Source organism: Heptranchias perlo, chromosome 14 (assembly GCF_035084215.1).
Source record: "Heptranchias perlo isolate sHepPer1 chromosome 14, sHepPer1.hap1, whole genome shotgun sequence".
In the NCBI taxonomy this organism is placed as follows: Eukaryota; Metazoa; Chordata; class Chondrichthyes; order Hexanchiformes; family Hexanchidae; genus Heptranchias; species Heptranchias perlo.
This window is the reverse complement of record NC_090338.1, coordinates 22,686,601-22,703,956: the sequence shown is the minus strand read 5'-3', so window position 1 is coordinate 22,703,956 and position 17,356 is coordinate 22,686,601. Positions and strand designations below refer to the sequence as shown.

General features: G+C 42.7%; 1 protein-coding gene across 1 annotated transcript in view; it reads left to right on the top strand.

Annotated features, from left to right (window-relative positions):
* Positions 1-2,268: 2,268 nt before the first annotated feature.
* si:dkeyp-23e4.3 (rho GTPase-activating protein 7) overlaps positions 2,269-17,356 on the top strand; it is a 124,745-nt gene continuing 109,657 nt past the window's right edge. The window contains exon 1 of the mRNA XM_067996102.1: positions 2,269-2,532. Within this exon, the coding sequence (XP_067852203.1) occupies positions 2,409-2,532 (124 nt within the window). The 5' untranslated portion in view covers positions 2,269-2,408. The remainder of the gene's footprint in view (positions 2,533-17,356) is intronic.

The window sequence follows — 17,356 nt, the reverse complement described above, 5'->3', positions numbered from 1 at the left end:
TACACTTCAAAAGTACTTAATTGGTTGTAAAGTGCTTTGGGATGTCCTGAGGTCATGAAAGGCACAACATAAATGCAAGTCTTTCTTTCTTTTAAAGATGTGAGGCTTATATTTACAATCCTCAATGATGGAAGAGCCCAGCACGTGGGTGCAAAAGACAAGGCTGAAGCGTTTGCAACCATCTTCAGCCAGAAGTGCCAAGTAGATGATCTATCTCGGCCTCCTCCTGATATCCCCACCATCACAGGAGCCAGTCTTCAGCCAATTCAATTCTCTCCACGTGATATCAAGAAACGGCTGAGTGCACTGGATACAGCAAAGGCTAAGGGTCCCGACAATATCGCGGCTGTAGTGCTGAAGACTTGTGCTCAAGAACTAGCCGCGCCTCTAGCCAAGCTGTTCCAGTACTGCTACAACACTGGCATCTAACCGACAATGTGGAAGATTGCCTAGGTATGTCCTGTCCACAAAAAGCAGGATAAATCCAATCCGGCCAATTACCGCCCCATCAGTCTATCTCAATCATCAGCAAAGTGATGGAAGATGTCATCAACATTGCTATCAAGTGGCACTTACTCACCAATAACCTGCTCACCGATGCTCAGTTTGGGTTCCGCCAGGACCACTCGGCTCCAGACCTCATTACAGCCTTGGTCCAAACATGGATAAAAGAGTTGAATTCCAGGGGTGAGGTGAGAGTGACTGCCCTTGACATCAAGGCAGCATTTGACTGATTGTGGCACCAAGGAGCCCTAGTAAAATAGAAGTCAACGGGAATCAGGGGGAAAACTCTCCAGTGGCTGGAGTCATACCTAGCACAAAGGAAGATGGTAGTGGTTGTTGGACGCCAATCATCTCAGTCCCAGGACATTGCTGCAGGAGTTCCCCAGGGCAGTGTCCTAGGCCCAACCATCTTCAGCTGCTTCATCAATGACCTTCCCTCCATCATAAGGTCAGAAATGGGGATGTTCGCTGATGATTGCACAGTGTTCAATTCCATTCGCAACCCCTCAGATAATGAAGCAGTCCATGCCCGCATGCAGCAAGACCTGGACAACATCCAGGCTTGGGGTGATAAGTGGCAAGTAACATTCGCGCCAGATAAGTGCCAGGCAATGACCATTTCCAACAAGAGAGCGTCTAACCACCTCCCCTTGACATTCAACAGCATTACCATCACCAAATCCCCCACCATCAACATCCTGGGGGTCACCATTGACCAAAGACTTAACTGGACCAGCCACATAAATACTGTGGCTACAAGAGCAGGTCAGAGGCTACGTGTTCTGCAGCGAGTGACTCACCTCCTGACTCCCCAAAGCCTTTCCACCATCTACAAGGCACAAGTCAGGAATGTGATGGAATACTCTCCACTTACCTGGATGAGTGCAGCTCCAATAACACTTAAGAAGCTCGACACCTTCCAGGACAAAGCAGCCTGCTTGATTGGCACCTCATCCACCATCTCGACTTGGAAATATTTTGCCGTTCCTTCATCATCGCTGGGTCAAAATCCTGGAACTCCCTTCCTAACAGCACTGTGAGAGAACCTTCACCACAGGGACTGCAGCGGTTCAAGAAGGCGGCTCATCACCACCTTCTCAAGGGCAATTAGGGATGGGCAATAAATAAGTCCATAAGACCATTAATGCTGGCCTTGCCAGCGACGCTCACATCCCATGAATGAATAATTTTTAAAAAGTTTTGAGACGTAAATTTGATGACTACAACTTTTGAAGTGAAGCGTCAAATAAACTTTTAAATGTATCTTTGAAGCTGAAAAGCAACATATTATTTGACTGTGAATGTTCTAAAATATACTTTTTCTCCTCAAATGTTAGATTTTCAAAATTACACTACTTCTACTCCAGAAATTATGGTAACTATGAACTCATCTTCGTGTTTAAAAAAAATACTGAAATGGGTCAGCTGTGTAAAAAGCAGAACTCCTGTCCCATGTCAATGGGAAGCTTTATGAAAAACTGTTTGAAACAGTTTTTAGACTTATTAAAGCCCTGCTTGTCTAAATGTTTGTCTTTTGTAACTTTTTTTTTGAAAGTCTGACTCTCATGCAAGTGTGTAGTAAGTGGCAGCTGCGTTGCAAGGCTGTGTTTAGTTGTGAGAGTAGAGGAGGGGGCACCCCAATGGACTGCTGTTTCCTTTCCAGTCTGGCTTGACCCCAAAGCACTGGAGGGGAGGTTTCTGGAGAAGGGTGTCAGCAGATTACTAACAACTTCTCTCCACATCAGGAAATGGTTTGACCCAGTCTGTTTGTTCCAAACTGGCTCTTTTTTTGCAGGCTGCAGATTATGCATCTGCTGTCTTTAGAGGAGTTTCTCTCTCTCTATCATCTAGATCTTTAATGGAATAGAAACGCTTTCTGTGTGTGTGGAATTCAGCAGAGTGACATGCAAGGAATGGCTCATCATTCCAAATCCCCGTTAAGACGCTCCTTCAGCGAACACATTAAGGATTCTACCAACAAAGCATGGGATATAATCTGGAAAAATACAAGGGAGAAAAGACTTTCAGGTCAGTGCATCTTCTCATTCTATTTCTAGTGACAAATCACTTTATTCCTCTGGAAACATGCTGTTCAGTATATAACAGTAATATTGATCATATGACTGAGCTGTATTGCTTCCAAGGCTCAGCTCACTTCCTAACACTGACATCTTAATAACTGAGTAGATTCAGAGAACGTGTTAGCTCAGGAGCGACTTGCCTTACTTCTCTTGCATTGCTATGCCTTCAGTATCTTGGGTTGTCAGCTTGAGCATCCCTGAGAATATAAGCTGCAAACAGATCTTCCATACAGCTTTTCGGTATTAAATGCTGAGGGATAGTCACTGAGATGTATGTGAATCACACTTTGAAGGCTCTTCATGCTCAGTCAACCTCCAAGTAACATTTCTGCATCTGTACGTTCGAGCGTGACATCATTTGGTCCTGATGACCACAAGAAGGAGGGAAAGGAGGAGATAAAGGATAAGCTCATTAGTTTGTTCACCTGCACATGAAATTTTTTTCACCTACACCTGCACAAGTTGAATCTTGTGTGTTCAAAATGTATTACTAATTCTGGACACCAATTTCTGCCCCCTCCCACCTTTACGCCTCCTCCTTCTCCTTCTCTTCCTCCTCCCACAAACAAAAATGTTGCTTGCATCTACTACTACTACTACTACTACAACAACAACAACTTGCATTTATATAGCGCCTTTAACGTAGTAAAACATCTCAAGGCGCTTCACAGGACCGTTATCAAACAAAATTTGACATCGTGCCACATAAGGAGGTATTAGGACAGGTGACCAAAAGCTTGGTCAAAGAGGTAGGTTTTAAGGAGCATGTTAAAGGAGGAGAGAGAACTGATGTTTTGCAGTTTATTTTTTTAATTCACTTTCGTTGCACATAAACTCAGTTTTCAGTTGTTCTGGGGCTCTGCATTTCTGCCTCCCATACAGCCTGAGAAAATGGTTTGTCAAACCACAAGTTTGTAACCATTAGGATTGTTATCTGAAATTGGACAGAATTAAATTGAATACAGTACGTATTTCACAATATATGTAATTCAATAAAAGCATCATCCATTCCTATGGCATTTTATTATAGTAAGAATGGTTCAGTGAGTTTATCCAGTGAGTACAGAACAGGAATGTCCCAGATTCAATTCACGAACTGTGCTGAGTTAGTTGATGTCAATCAGGTGGGAGTAGGGGCATTATAATTTGCCTCAGTGACTCTGGATTAGGGTGAGGGTAATCAGCTATGGTTTGCTGTGCAGCGATGCCGATGGAAGTTCATGTGTGGACACCCCGTGAGGACAGCATTAGGCTTGGTTCTAATAATCCCCACGGTCAAATAGATTGCTAACGCTTACTGTCAAGGCTCACTCATTAGTAATGGCCACTTGAGAAAGGTACCAGATAGCAAGCAGTGCCTGTGAAACTTTACTGCAATAAAGAGTCACTGCCTTCAGGAGAAGAGGGGAAAGGAGAAAATGGGTAAGGGGAAATATAATGGATAGCTGGAAATAACTTATAAGATTCATCCTAATTAACAGGTTCAGGTGGTTTATATGTAAGAAAGAACTTGAGAACTTGCATTTAAGTAGCACCTTAACATGTCCTCAGGATGCACCAATAGATTACTTTTAAAGTTTTGTTACTGTTTTTATGTAAGTAACCACGGCAGCCAATTTGTACACAGCAAGGTCCCACAATTAGTAAATGAATGAAATCATTGAATAAGCTGTTTTTGGTGGTGTTGGTTGAGGGAGGAATGTTGGTCAGGGCACCATGAAAACCTTTACTCTTCTTCAAAAAGTGCCTGGGATCTTTTACGTCCACCTGAGCAGGCAGACAGAGCCTCGGTTTAACGTCTCACCCAAAAGATGGCACTTCCGACAATGCAGCACTCCTTTAGTAATGCACTAAAGTGTTAGCCTAGATTATGTGCTCAAATCCATAGTGGGGATTATAGAATGTATAATCGATATCTGGGAGTCAATTATGGGCTGCAGTCTGACCAAGACATACAGACTGTTTATATAAAAATAACAGTTACCCAGAAGTGATCTGCAGGCTGGAGTTTAATTGAGAGATTCAGATGGTTTCTATGTCGAATAATGGGTACGTAGGAGTGAGTTACAGGCTGTAATCTAATTATGGTGTTCAAATGATGTCATAAACTATGGAAACATTGCTTGAGTGATGCATGGACATTCTCTGAATCTTTGAAATTAGATCGCTGTCTTTAATTCCTGGTGATGCTGCATATCTTTTCATATTCTCACAGGTTTTCTGATTTTTGGGTTTGAAAGTATGTCCGTGTGATACAAGACATTGTATGGAAAGATTAGCAGTATTATTCGTTCTAGGGTTTTTTTTCAAGAGTTAATTATCACAAAATTTTATGTCAGGCATATATTTTGTACAAATTCAATTACTTACTAGTGCAGTACAGTTACACAGCACATTGGAGCTATGCCACAGGTTGACAGGAAACAGACTCAGATGCATAAATCCCTTCAGTCAGTTATCAATCTTTGTCATGAAGGTGCCAAATGGAGGCCAGGAGGTTCTTCCTTCACAGAGAGATGGAGACAATCTATGTTTATATAATGCCTTTGACACAGTAAAACATCCCACAGTGCTTCACAGAGAAGAAATGGTGCAGACACTGAGCCTTTGCAGGAAGATTAAGAGAGGTGACTAAAGGCTTGGTCAAAGTAATGTATTTTGAAAAAGGCTTTTAAGGGTGGGGAGGGAGATAGAAAAGCAGAGGAATTTGAGGAGGAAGTTCCAAAGAATAGGGTGGAGGCATCTGAAGGCTCTGCCATTAAGAGTAGAGTGGAGGGAGATGGGGGGAGGAGGGAATGCACAGGAGGTCAGAGTCAGAGGACTGGAGGATGCAGGTTGAGATGTTAGGCTAGACAAGGTTGTAGAGGAATGGTGGGGTGAGGCCGTGCAGGGATTTATAGATAAGTACAAGGATTTAAAATCAAACCCACTGGGGGAAGGGGAGCCAATGTAAGTCAGTGAGGTTCAAGTTGATGAGCAAGCAGGAGCCATGTCATCACCTTTTTCTGTTGTTTTCAGTTAGCTCCATTCCTGGAATACATAGGAACAACTTTCTCCAAAACCTCCACAGATTGACTGCCATATTGTCAGGCATGGCAATTCTGCCTGCAGCATTCACGATATCTGCAGCACACAAAACTCATCAACATGTATCTTTGATTAATGTGCTTGAAAAAATTCCCCCTTTCTACTTATAAACCACATGTGAAATGCAAAAATTTCAGGACCCTGACTCTTTCAAAATCTGGCACCTAAATGGCACCTCCTTCTGTGAGGCTGCATTGCAGTTACGTTAAAGATATTACAGCGGAATGTACACACTAGTAACGTGCTTGGTTTGGACTTGAAAATACAGTTGTTGCAACAAACCATACTCATAACTTCAGCGAGACCAACTTATGTCACCTTTGGGGTCAGTGAAAAATAATAAATCTCAGCATTTTATGACACAAAACACATAAATGTGAACACACCACAGTGTGGATTTGAGTAAGAGCAGCACTTCTGCAAATAAAGTAACTGTGACTGGTGACTATTTAAATTGGACCTGGCTGTCTCATACTGGGTAATACACCTTGTACAGTGTGTTTCAAGGTTGTGACACAACAAAGGGTCAATGTGACATCATAAACTCTAAGAACAATGGTTCATCAACCTCAGCTCAACCTGATAGTCCTCACTACTTACACCGTCCGTGCTCATCACGTGGGCAGCCGCCTATATCGGGCAAATGGCACTAACCGTTTGCCATCTCCACTGAAGTCAATTACAAAGGCGCCGCTTATAACACATTAAGCGCGCTGGCTATTTTGAGCAATTCAATAAGCTTTACGTACCTCGTAATCATACTGTATTTGTACTTAAATCCCTCCATGGATCATTCTGTGTCTGTGTCTGGGCTTTTCTTTCGTGTCTCAGAGGGTTTTATTAAGTTAGATTCGGTGGTTGTCAGGGTTGTAGAGTTCACTCGTCAGCCGGCAGATGTATGAGGGGGCGTTTCCCCCAACTTTGGAAATGAACAGAGTGATCAGTTTCAAAGGGACGTGGTCAAACACAGGGAATGCCCACTTTGAAGAGAATCTCACCTTCTATGAAGGGAAGCACCTTCTGTGGCGAAATGGACATTTCAATCCCAGCCTCGGACATTTCCTGTTCCTGTTCTCTCTCTGTATCTCTAAAAGACGATATGCCATCCAATGCTTATCGCAGGCTAATTGCGTTAAAACCAATGCGCCTGCTATGAGCGGAGGGGACTGTACTGCCTTGGAACACGCCAGTGTCTGTCTTCCGTATAATACATTGAAAAGAACTTCTTACATTGTTGTTTGTTCAGTTTAATGTTTTTCTTTTTTTTCTGCTGATGGGCATGTCATAACAGACAATGACAATTGACAGCTCTCTATCTATCACATGATTCAGCCAAAAGTGATACTGTACATGGTCAGGCCAGTAGTGATATCAGCATTTATTTTATTGACAGACACAGAGAAAATACTGCATAGTTTCTATACATCTATAATACATAAAAAAATCTTGGGGGTTAAATTTGATAACCCCTGAATCGGGCATGGGGGTCATGGTTTGTGATTAACCTGCGTTCGGCCGTTCCAGTGCAGGCAGCACGATAGATTTGCGCTGCCTGCTCACTTACCTTATTCCAGCGTGAGCAACCAGACCTAGCTGCATTGTTCAGTGACTTCTCATCAGCAGGGGGGCCCAATGTTGCATGAGTGTCTCGCACCTCTTAAAGGTAGCCTGCAGCTCTTATATGCAAAAAATAAGATACTGGTCTGCAAGGAGTCTGAACAGAGATCAGACATCACACACATAAAACACAGAGGCAGGTCCCATCCCCATGTTTACAAACTGTTGAGTTATGTTAAAACATTGAATAAAGGTTGCGCACTACTAAATCCCACATCCTCCAATTTGCACGCCAGACCGCGCCAATCTGCCGATATGAGTTTGTACCAGGCCTGCGAGGGAGTGTGCACCAAGGTTCTCTGATGATGCATTAGAGGCCTTGGTGCAAGAAGTGGACAGAAGGTGGGGCATCCTATATCCGTGGGGGGATGGGATTGGGAGATGCTCACGAGGCAGTGGGAGGCAGTAGGGAATGAAGTCAATGCCAGGCGCATTGCACCATGAACATGGATGCAGTGCAGGAAGAAGCTCAAAGCTTTGACATGAGTGGTCAAGGTGAGTGAGGTCAACTGTCAAGGGCATCTCCTACCAACTGCACCACTAGCCACATCCACTGCTCCACGCACTACACCCCCATCACCCATTTACCAACAAACTCTTTCATTCAGTACTCAACTCTTCTAATCAGATGCTTTCTCTCACCTTCACACATTACTGCTGTTGCAAGCCACATACCCACAACTAACAGGTCATACACACTGGCAGCTATTCAATCATGACAGGCACATCACCCAAACATCTTGCAGCACACTCACCGACACACATCCCGCTTTCATGCAGGAGAAGGTGGCAAATAACAGGAGGCAGCAAGTGGCAGTGGCAGTGGCATTTAGCCCCTCGAGCCTGCTCTACCATTCAATGAGATCATGGCAGATCTGTGACCTAACTCCATATACTTGCCTTAGCCCCATATCCCTTAATACCCTTGGTTAACAAAAATCTATCAATCTCAGATTTAAAATTCACAATTGAGCTAGCATAAACTGCCGATTGCAGAAGAGCGTTCCAAACTTCTACCACTCTTTGCATGTAGAAGCGTTTCGTAACTTCACTCCTGCAAGTCTATGTCCCCTAGTCCTAGTATTCAAGTATAGGAGACCTCCAAAAACAGGAACAAATGCATCAGCAGCCAGAAGCAATAATCCAGCAACTAACCTGTAAATCCTGCATGGTCCCTTTAAATAGGGCTGGTGGGAGGATCCTCTAGGCCGTCTACAACATGTTCAGATTTTCATGGTTAAGTCCATTGGCTGGAGCGTTGAGTGCCAAAATGGTATCTATCCCTTTAAATCAGCGTTGCATACTGATCTAACGTATGTTCTCCTTACTTTACATGGTCCCGGCATTCGTTATCTGCGCATGCACAAACGCTTGTGTCAAGATGGCATCCAGCACACGTCACGCTAGAAGCGTGAGTGCGCATTCCGGACGCCATTTTGGGACCTTAAGAGGCCATGTAGCGTCTAAAAAAATGGGTGCTACGCGTCCGAATTTATAGCCCCTTGTGTACACACTTCATGTCTACTTCCTAGTGTCACAATTTTGTCACACATTTGTGTCAAGTTATTCTGTTATAAATTCCTATGTCCACATTTATAATGAAAACTTGTCACACTGTAAATACAACTTCCTGCCAATGGTGTTGCTATAGCACTTCCATTTTTCATCTCATGTTTCCTCAGCCTGCACTGCAAGAAACCCTTATGCTCCAACCAGCTCTACTTCTCAGCTTCCCCAATTGTCATAAGTTTTGGTATTATAAATAATATAAAAGCATCGTATTATGTAAAACTAAGGACAGAATGTATTGCTTCAAAAGGGAGATTGAGTTACATGTGTGCTCCCTGGTCCAACTATCCCCTGCCCTGTAACCCCACTTCACCTGAAGACTACACCTGGTCTTGACTCCCCATGTCCATTGCAATTTGAGATTGAGTAGTATATTTTAAATTTAAAATTCATGGTAAAGAAATGTATAACATTCTAAACTGCCTGCAAATTTCAATGTCATTTTTGCAGTTTTTTTTTATTTCCCACAGTTTTTCTACAGCAGCTGTGCTTAGAAATTGATTGCCAGAGAAATCAGTACAAATATGTAGCTTGCTAACTTGTTTAGCCGGTGATCTCAGCTTGTGATTCCAGCATTGATAACATGGGAAAAAGCCACAAATCCTGGAAATCCATAATAAAAAAAAATTAAAATTCTGGGAATACATCACAGGCCCGTCAGCAACAATAAAGAAAAAAAGTTAGGTTAATATCTGGGGTGGAGGTGGGGGGGGGGAGGTGAATTTCAGCAAGGGTGCTCCCACTTGTCTTCCGTAACTTTGGCGGAAGAGCCAGGAAAATGGTGTAAAGACCATTTGGGCCATCTTTCCAGGGTGTCCGCGTCTCTTCCATTTGAGTTATGTCGGATGAGTAGGAGAACGTCTGTGGAAATTCACCTCCCCTCCCTGACCCGGCCAAGATTTCTTGAGAACTTGGTCAGTTTTAACAGATGGCCTTTTTTTCTTCACATCCACTGATGGACCTATTGTCCATTTCCAGCGTTTTCAGGTGAAGGGGGTAGGAGTTTCAGTATTGATATTTGGCAAGAAACAACAGCAGAAAATTCAGTCCCCAACTCTCCATTCTTTCTTGGGATGTGCATTTGCAGAGTGCAGCCATGGAAAAGATTCCTGTTCAGTTTCAAGTTCCAGTGTGTTGGCTCCCCTAATGCAGAAAAAGGTCAAATCCAACCATTTCCAGATGGTTGGGAATCTCCCAAAGTTAAACATAGCCAGGGCAGGAGAAGGGGTGAGAAACAACATCCTCTGTTCATTATTTGTTTTGTTATTTTTGGTCTTGGGGTAGAAAGGAGAGTGATGACATATTCACGATCCTAATGAGGTAGTTTTTGACATCTTCTGTTTTAAATATTAAAAGGAAATTAATATTCTAAAAGAGCTGCAGCTCAGTTGTGAAATTTCATATTGGGGTATATTGTAATAATCTTTCTTTGACGTAGCTTCATTGATAATTAAGAATAATAAAACATGGGTAAGCTTTGGATTAAAAAAATATAAACAAAACAGCTTCTAAACAAGCCACAGGTACTCGATGGGCCAATTCTATGATTCCTTCCAAATGCAACAGAATTTTAATAGTTCTCCGAAATTGCCAGGTTATTCCTTCCCCCAGCCTTGCCCTGACTGTTCAGCACACCGAGCATTAAAAAGGAGAGATATAAGCCAGACAGGAGTGCATCATTGTTTTAAAGCCACAGGCAAACAATTCAGTATTTTTTGCAATCAGAGCAGGCAGTTTGTATTAGAATCTGTCATTGTGTTGAGCGTTTGGCAAAAAAATAAAAATGGTTTTTGAAGGCTGTGCTCCTATAAATCGTCTTGTTTCATCTAGCAATCTTTGCTTGCATTCCAAGTGCTGTTGCTGCTCTGCTTCCGTTCTCTGTCCCTTCATCCTCCTCAAGCCCCTCTGCTTCTCTAATTACTCAATTGGGTCCATAATAACTCTGAATGATAATTTATGTGTACAGTAACAGTCCTCTCTGGACACCACCTGTTTGCACATATTTATGATTGCTGCATTAGGCTACACCCATCTGAACTGGGAAATGAATAGCTCAGCAGTTTCGGGTCCACTATGGAAGGTAAAATCAGTCTTTGGAGGGTTGCTGGGGAGCTGCTGCCACCTGGTAATGGGACAGTAGTTGTAGAAACAACACGATGCCTGCAACAATGATATGAGGGAACTTTGAGCGGAACATTCAGTAACAAATTGATCAATTTAAAAAAAAACTGCAAATGCTAGAAATCGGAAATATAAACAGAAAATGCTGGAAACACACAAGTCAGTCAACATCATAAAGAGAAAAGACAGGTTATGACATTTTGAGTGAGCAACCCTTGGTCAGAACTAGTCTGATAAATGGGTACAAGCCCAGAACGTCATAAGCTATCATTTTTCTTTGCAGATGTTGACTGACTTGCTGTGTATTTCCAATGGATTTATAAACTCACCCTTAATAGTAACCAAACAAGTAAATTCACCCCATTACAAAACATTCATGTGTATCAGATCCACTGCCTTTTCTGCTGACACAGTGACTTTCAAAGATGCTTCTGAAGGCTAGGAATTCAGTCTATCATCACCGTACAATATTGTATCATCCTGCGGACAGAAACAGACGGGGATTTAGGGTGAGGGTCTCCGAGAACAAGGGGATAATTTTAGCCTAACTCACCGGGCAGGAAACCCACAGGATCGGATGGAACGGCGGTTTTACACCCCGCCCAATATTGCTCTCCATTGACTTCAATGGACGGGATGGGATGTAAAATCAACATTACATCCGATCCCATCAGTTTCCCAATACCCCCAAGATATTTTTTTGATTACACCTATGTGAAGTGCCTTGGGACAATTTTCTACAGTAAAGGTGGAATACAATGCAAGTTGTTGTTGTTGTTGTTTAAATATAAAATGCAAAGAAGAATGAATAATGAAGATTTGAAACAGTCCAGTGATCAGTCATTTTGATTGTGCTTCAAATCATTGTTTATTTCACTAGTTTGTGATCATACTGTGTAATGCAAAGGTTGCAGCTTGGAAATTGGGACTTTTTCAAAACTAGTCACAACAGCGCATTTAATTTGTTGTATTTTGCAGCTTGATGATTAAGAATACAAGGAAACTCCATCTTATTATTCCCTCCCACCACAATTCCCTCAATAATAACATTCTAGGCTTTGCTCCCATGCAAGGTACAAGAATGGTAAGAAAACCTTTCTTTGGACAATCTTCATTTGCAATTTGTGGACTATTTTGTTAATGGGGATTAATTTAAAATTCAAGGTATGGGCAAATTTAATTAAGTGGCAAATGGTTTTAATTTAATTGACCAATCTAAATGATTTTCAGCTGACACCCAACACAATTAAATCTTGATAACAAGTAACTGGTTTGCCAAGAAATGTTATGCTTCAATCAGGATTCCACTTGGATCAAGATTCCGCTTAAATGCAGTTAAAAATGATCTGATTGGCTGAATCATTCATCCAACAAATTAAAGGTCAACTTTAAATAAGAACAAACCATCTACACAAGTGATAAGGTTTCTGGTGTTTTGCAATCTTCTGGTTAAATCTAACAGTGTGTTCATTTATTTTAACACAGCATTAAAAATGGGATTGTTGGGAAGAAGTTATATTTAGGTCAGGAATTATACACACTAGTAGTGAACAGGAAGTGGTGTCATCCATTGTAATTCTATAGAAGTGGAGTAAATGAGAAGGTGCTTGGCTCATTTAGCTGGAGCTCTGGTATGACTGTTCCTGATTTTTTTTTGTTTGCTGAAGCTTGAACAAATGATTGAGTTAAATGGAAGTTGTGCATATTGGGGACAGATGACATTTCTTTCAGTGATTCTTTGTGCTTTTGGAGTTGTAGATAAGTTAGTAGCAGCACATTGTGTTCTAGATGATTTCTGCAAAGATGTGCCCATAACTGTGGTAACCCTCAGGATTATTTGGTGGTGTAAGTATGGGCTGTGTCCCCATAAATCTTGCATATGAATATGAATTTGGTGTGGATTTTAAAGTTGAAATTGCAGAGTGCTAAGCAGCTCTGTGGCCTGAGATCAATTTTAAGAGCTCTGATGTAATTTTGATTTAATTTTAGACCTCTTTGCCTCCCACTTCCAAGAAGATGTTAAATCCCAATTTTAGCACGTTTTAGTACTTGCCAATCAAACCTGGAAGTACTTTTGATTTTCTCATCAGTCGCTCCCTGATTCCCAGTCCTTTGTCCTGTAAGGATTAACTTGTGGAAAGTTCTTAAAATGTAAAAGTAATTGCGTTCATTTTCCATGGGCTGACAGCGAGGTCAGCAGGGGGCTAGTTGCACTGACAGCTGAAATTATGGGTCATTCATTGAACTTTCCCCCAGGACATAGGCAGTAGTAACTTATCAGGAAAATATTTACATATCTGTTAAAAATCAACAGGTCTTTGATTTTTTAAGAACTGTAACAATGTTTAATATATTGCTTCCTTTCCTCCCCACCCCACTGTAGAAACATATTATGTTACAATTGAATACATGAGGTATGCGTGCTGTGACTATTTGAGGTGATGTTTTGGGCGGAGTGCTACACTGAAATAGAACATGATATAATTCTGTGTAGCAAATCTGCCAGGCTAAGCACTAATATTTAAGGCATGCATCATTTACCTTGTTCTATGTTGTAAAGATCTTTTATTCTACTTGGTGTATATTGTATTACAATGAGCACTGTAGCTTTCTTTAAATATGAAATTGCAGTATTTATGGTTTGCAAATTCTGCTCACAAATGTGGAGGCATCTCAGTGCAGGACTGGGTGACCACCACGATGATGGATGGGGAGTGGGGGGCCTCTCCTGGTATTATGTGTCCTCTCTTTGTTTTATATGTTTGTCTACAAATCGTTGAACCCCTTCAAATCAATGCAGAATAATTATTCCCAGCTTTAGGCAAATAGGTGATTGAATGTGGGCTATCAAATAATGTTCTGTCTTCCCTAGTGACTCTGTTGAATTCTGGGGTGATTTATAGGACTGTTATAACTATTCTAGGAGCTAGCTGCCTCCATGTTGATAAGGAGGAACAGTCAATAATCTGGGCCTAAATTTTAACTCTGAGGTGGGGGTGGTCAATAATCAGGTGGGAAACCCAGAGAAGAAAATCATGTGGTTTCCCACGCGATCGCTACTCAATTGAAGCCACTCAACTCCTAAGTTTCAATTCAAGCTGCGCAATGGCGGACTGGACACCCGCATGACTTGTTTAAAGCCCACTATTTAAAGGGCCACTCCAACAATGCATTTTGAAGGTAAAAGGAGGCTACAATAACTAACTATGCAACACTCCAGAGCCAAGGCAGCACCTAGGTTTGCTGCTGCCCTGGAGACATTAGGCATAGTGAGAAGCAGGAGGGAGGTTTATCTACCAGACAAAAGTAAGAAGCCTGGTTCTGTCACAAAAGGCATGGCTGGAGGTGGCAGACCAGGTCAGCAGCGTAGTGCCCCAATTGTGGCTGCAATGCAGAGAGATTTAATGACCTAATTAGGTCAGGAAAAGTGAGTACAATACTGATTAACCTGCATTCTGTGGTGAACATTACCCCCCTCCCTCTCACTGCCCTGCGAAGCCTACTCCATCACATCACTCCTCTCATCCCCTTGAGGCTTAGTATCAAGTTGCCTTCACTTTCTGTGCCTTTCTTCACCACCAACCCCACCCACCCCACCCCAATCCTGATGCAATGTGATAGTCGCCCTCTGATACATCTGCTGCATTCAGCCTGACCCAAAGCAATGCATCCATCGGATGACCACTTCACACTAACTCACGTCTGTACTTTCTCCCCTTGTAGAAGAGAGGGCGAGGACTGGAAGAGGGCCTGCACAAATAGTGATACTCAAGTGAGGGAGGAGGTCTTGGCGATAAGTCGTATGGTGGGGTGCCGAGACTGGCACCCCGCACACATCTGGTGACAGAACTTTAACATCCCTCACACACAATTTGGATTGATGTTATCAATGATCTGTTGCACACCTCAGTGTTCTCATTGAAACATTACTTCTGTGATGATTATCAATGTTGCTGTATGTTCTCTTCCAGGGGTGTTAAGGACCAAAGATGTGGTCGAGGGCAATTCCTTAGAGGAGCTCCCTGCCTCTGAGGGCGCACCGTCATATCTTAGTGAGCCATCCGCCATCGCACATACGCTCTCCTCAGTGGGTCCTATTAGACAGATAGTTGGGTTGTCGCCTGGTGAATCAACACACAAGTGAGCACAAGCATACACTGGTGGTAGGGGCAGTGGTGGAGTATCCACATCAGTGGGTGCACTCCTCTCCAAGCTCTACTCAGCTTGGCACAGATGCTGAACCCCGGGGGCCATCCTTGAAAAGGAGAATGTGGGGTACAGGAGCAACTTTGAGGGAATGGAAAACGTGCCATGCACACTCACCACAATAGCGGAGAGGATGGAAGAGTCCAACTCCATTGCTACTGGATTGGTGGCACAGGTAAATGTGGCAATGTCTGCTATGGAGAGACCTGGCAGCCTCCATTGCGCTTCAAGCATAGCTCACATGGGTCCATTCAGGCCCTAGCAACAGCAGTGTGGACTCGGGGTGAACTACATTCTGCTGCCTTAGACAGGCAGACAGATACTCCAGCACTGGCCTTCAATGCATCACAGATGTCCATCAAACTGTGGTCCAGCAGAGTGGTAGGAGTGATGTGACCCTGGCCCAGGAGAGGGATGAAGGCGAAAGGGGACATGGAAGCATCAGTGCTCCCCTGACTCACCTGTGGCCCGCCCCCAACCTGCCCATTCTTCGGGGTTAAGATCATGCCCCTGGAATCACAAAACGGAGGATATGACACTGATGGAAGGCTGGAGGTTTCCCAAATAAAGTGGGGTTAGCCCATAGAGGAATTTGAATACAGGACAAGAAGCTTATAGTTGATTCACTGGACTACAACAAGCCAGTGAGTGGCAGCGGCATGCAGGTACGGATGTGGGATGCATTGTCCCAATTAGCTGAAGTTTACGGGGGAGGGAAGGAATAGGTAGGCCAGTGAAAAAGTTGTAGATAGTGTGGATCAGCAGAAGAGGGGGTGTGGTAGGGGTGTAAGCTGGTAATTTCTGAGATGCATTTTTTAAAAAAAATAGCAAGCACTATAGCAGCAGTGACAACATCACCAGCTGTTGTTATCATAATCGCAGTAGCCAGATGCAGTGCATCTTTGTTGATGAGACAAGCTGGCCCCAGGCCTCTCAAACCTGGGGCTTGAATGCAGAAATGAAAGACAGAAGCCAAAGAGAAACAATGAGAACATAAAGAAGCAATAAAGATAAAAGAAAAGTTTTATTGAGAATTTTTGGAACATGTTACAATTTAAATATTAAAAAAAGAGATCAAGTAACCGTGAAAAGGCAACATCATAGAGGAATCAGCAGTAGTACATACCAAGCCTATAACAAAATCAGAGATAAAAGAAAAACTGGAAATCTGAAATACAAACAGAAAATGTTGGAAATACACAGCAGATCCAACCGCTCCTGAAAAGAGAGAGACAGAATTTAATGCTCTCTATCCAACTATTGGTTAGCTATTCCATCAAGAACAGGAGTAGGTCATTTGGCACCTCAAGCCTGTTCTGCCATTCAATTAGATCATGGCTGATCTCAACCTCAACTCCATTTACCTGCTTTTGTGCCATATCCCTTGATACCCTTCTCTAACAATCTATCAATCTCAGTCTTAATTTTAATTGATCCAGTATCCACAGCTTTTGGGGGGTGATAGTTACACATTTCCACTACTGTGTGGAAAAAGTGCTTCCTGATTTCACTCCAAAATGGATTGGCTCTAGTTTTAAGATTGTGCCCTCCTTTTCTGGATTCCCCTACCAGAGGAAATAGTTTCTGTTTCTATTCTATTGAATCCCTTAATTGTTTTAAATACTTTGATTAGATCACCCCTCAACCTTCTATACTTGAGGGAATACAAGCCAAATTTATGCAACCTGCCCTCATTATTTAACCTTTTAAGCCCTGGTATCATTCTTGTGGATCTGCACTGTACCTTTTCCAAGGCCAATATATCTTTCCTGAGGTTCAGGATGCAGTACTCCAGATGAAGCATCACCTTTGAATTCCAACCCCCTTGAGATAAAGACCAACATTCCATTAGCCTTTTTGATTACATGTGCACTGGCTTTTAGTGATGTGTACATGGACACTGAAATCCCTTTGCTCCTCCACAGTTCCTGGTGTCTCACTATTAAGGAAATATTCTGATTTGTCTTTCTCAGATCCAAAGTGTTATGCTCTTCCTGCTCTATGTGGGAAATCAGGGACCCTTCCGGTGTCCCTGACGACCATGTGTGTGGGAAATGTATCCAGCTGCAGCTACTGACAAACCGCATTGCGGCACTGGAGCTGTGGATGGATTCATTATGGAGCATTCACGATGCTGAGAACGTCGTGGATAGCACGTTTAGTGAGATGGT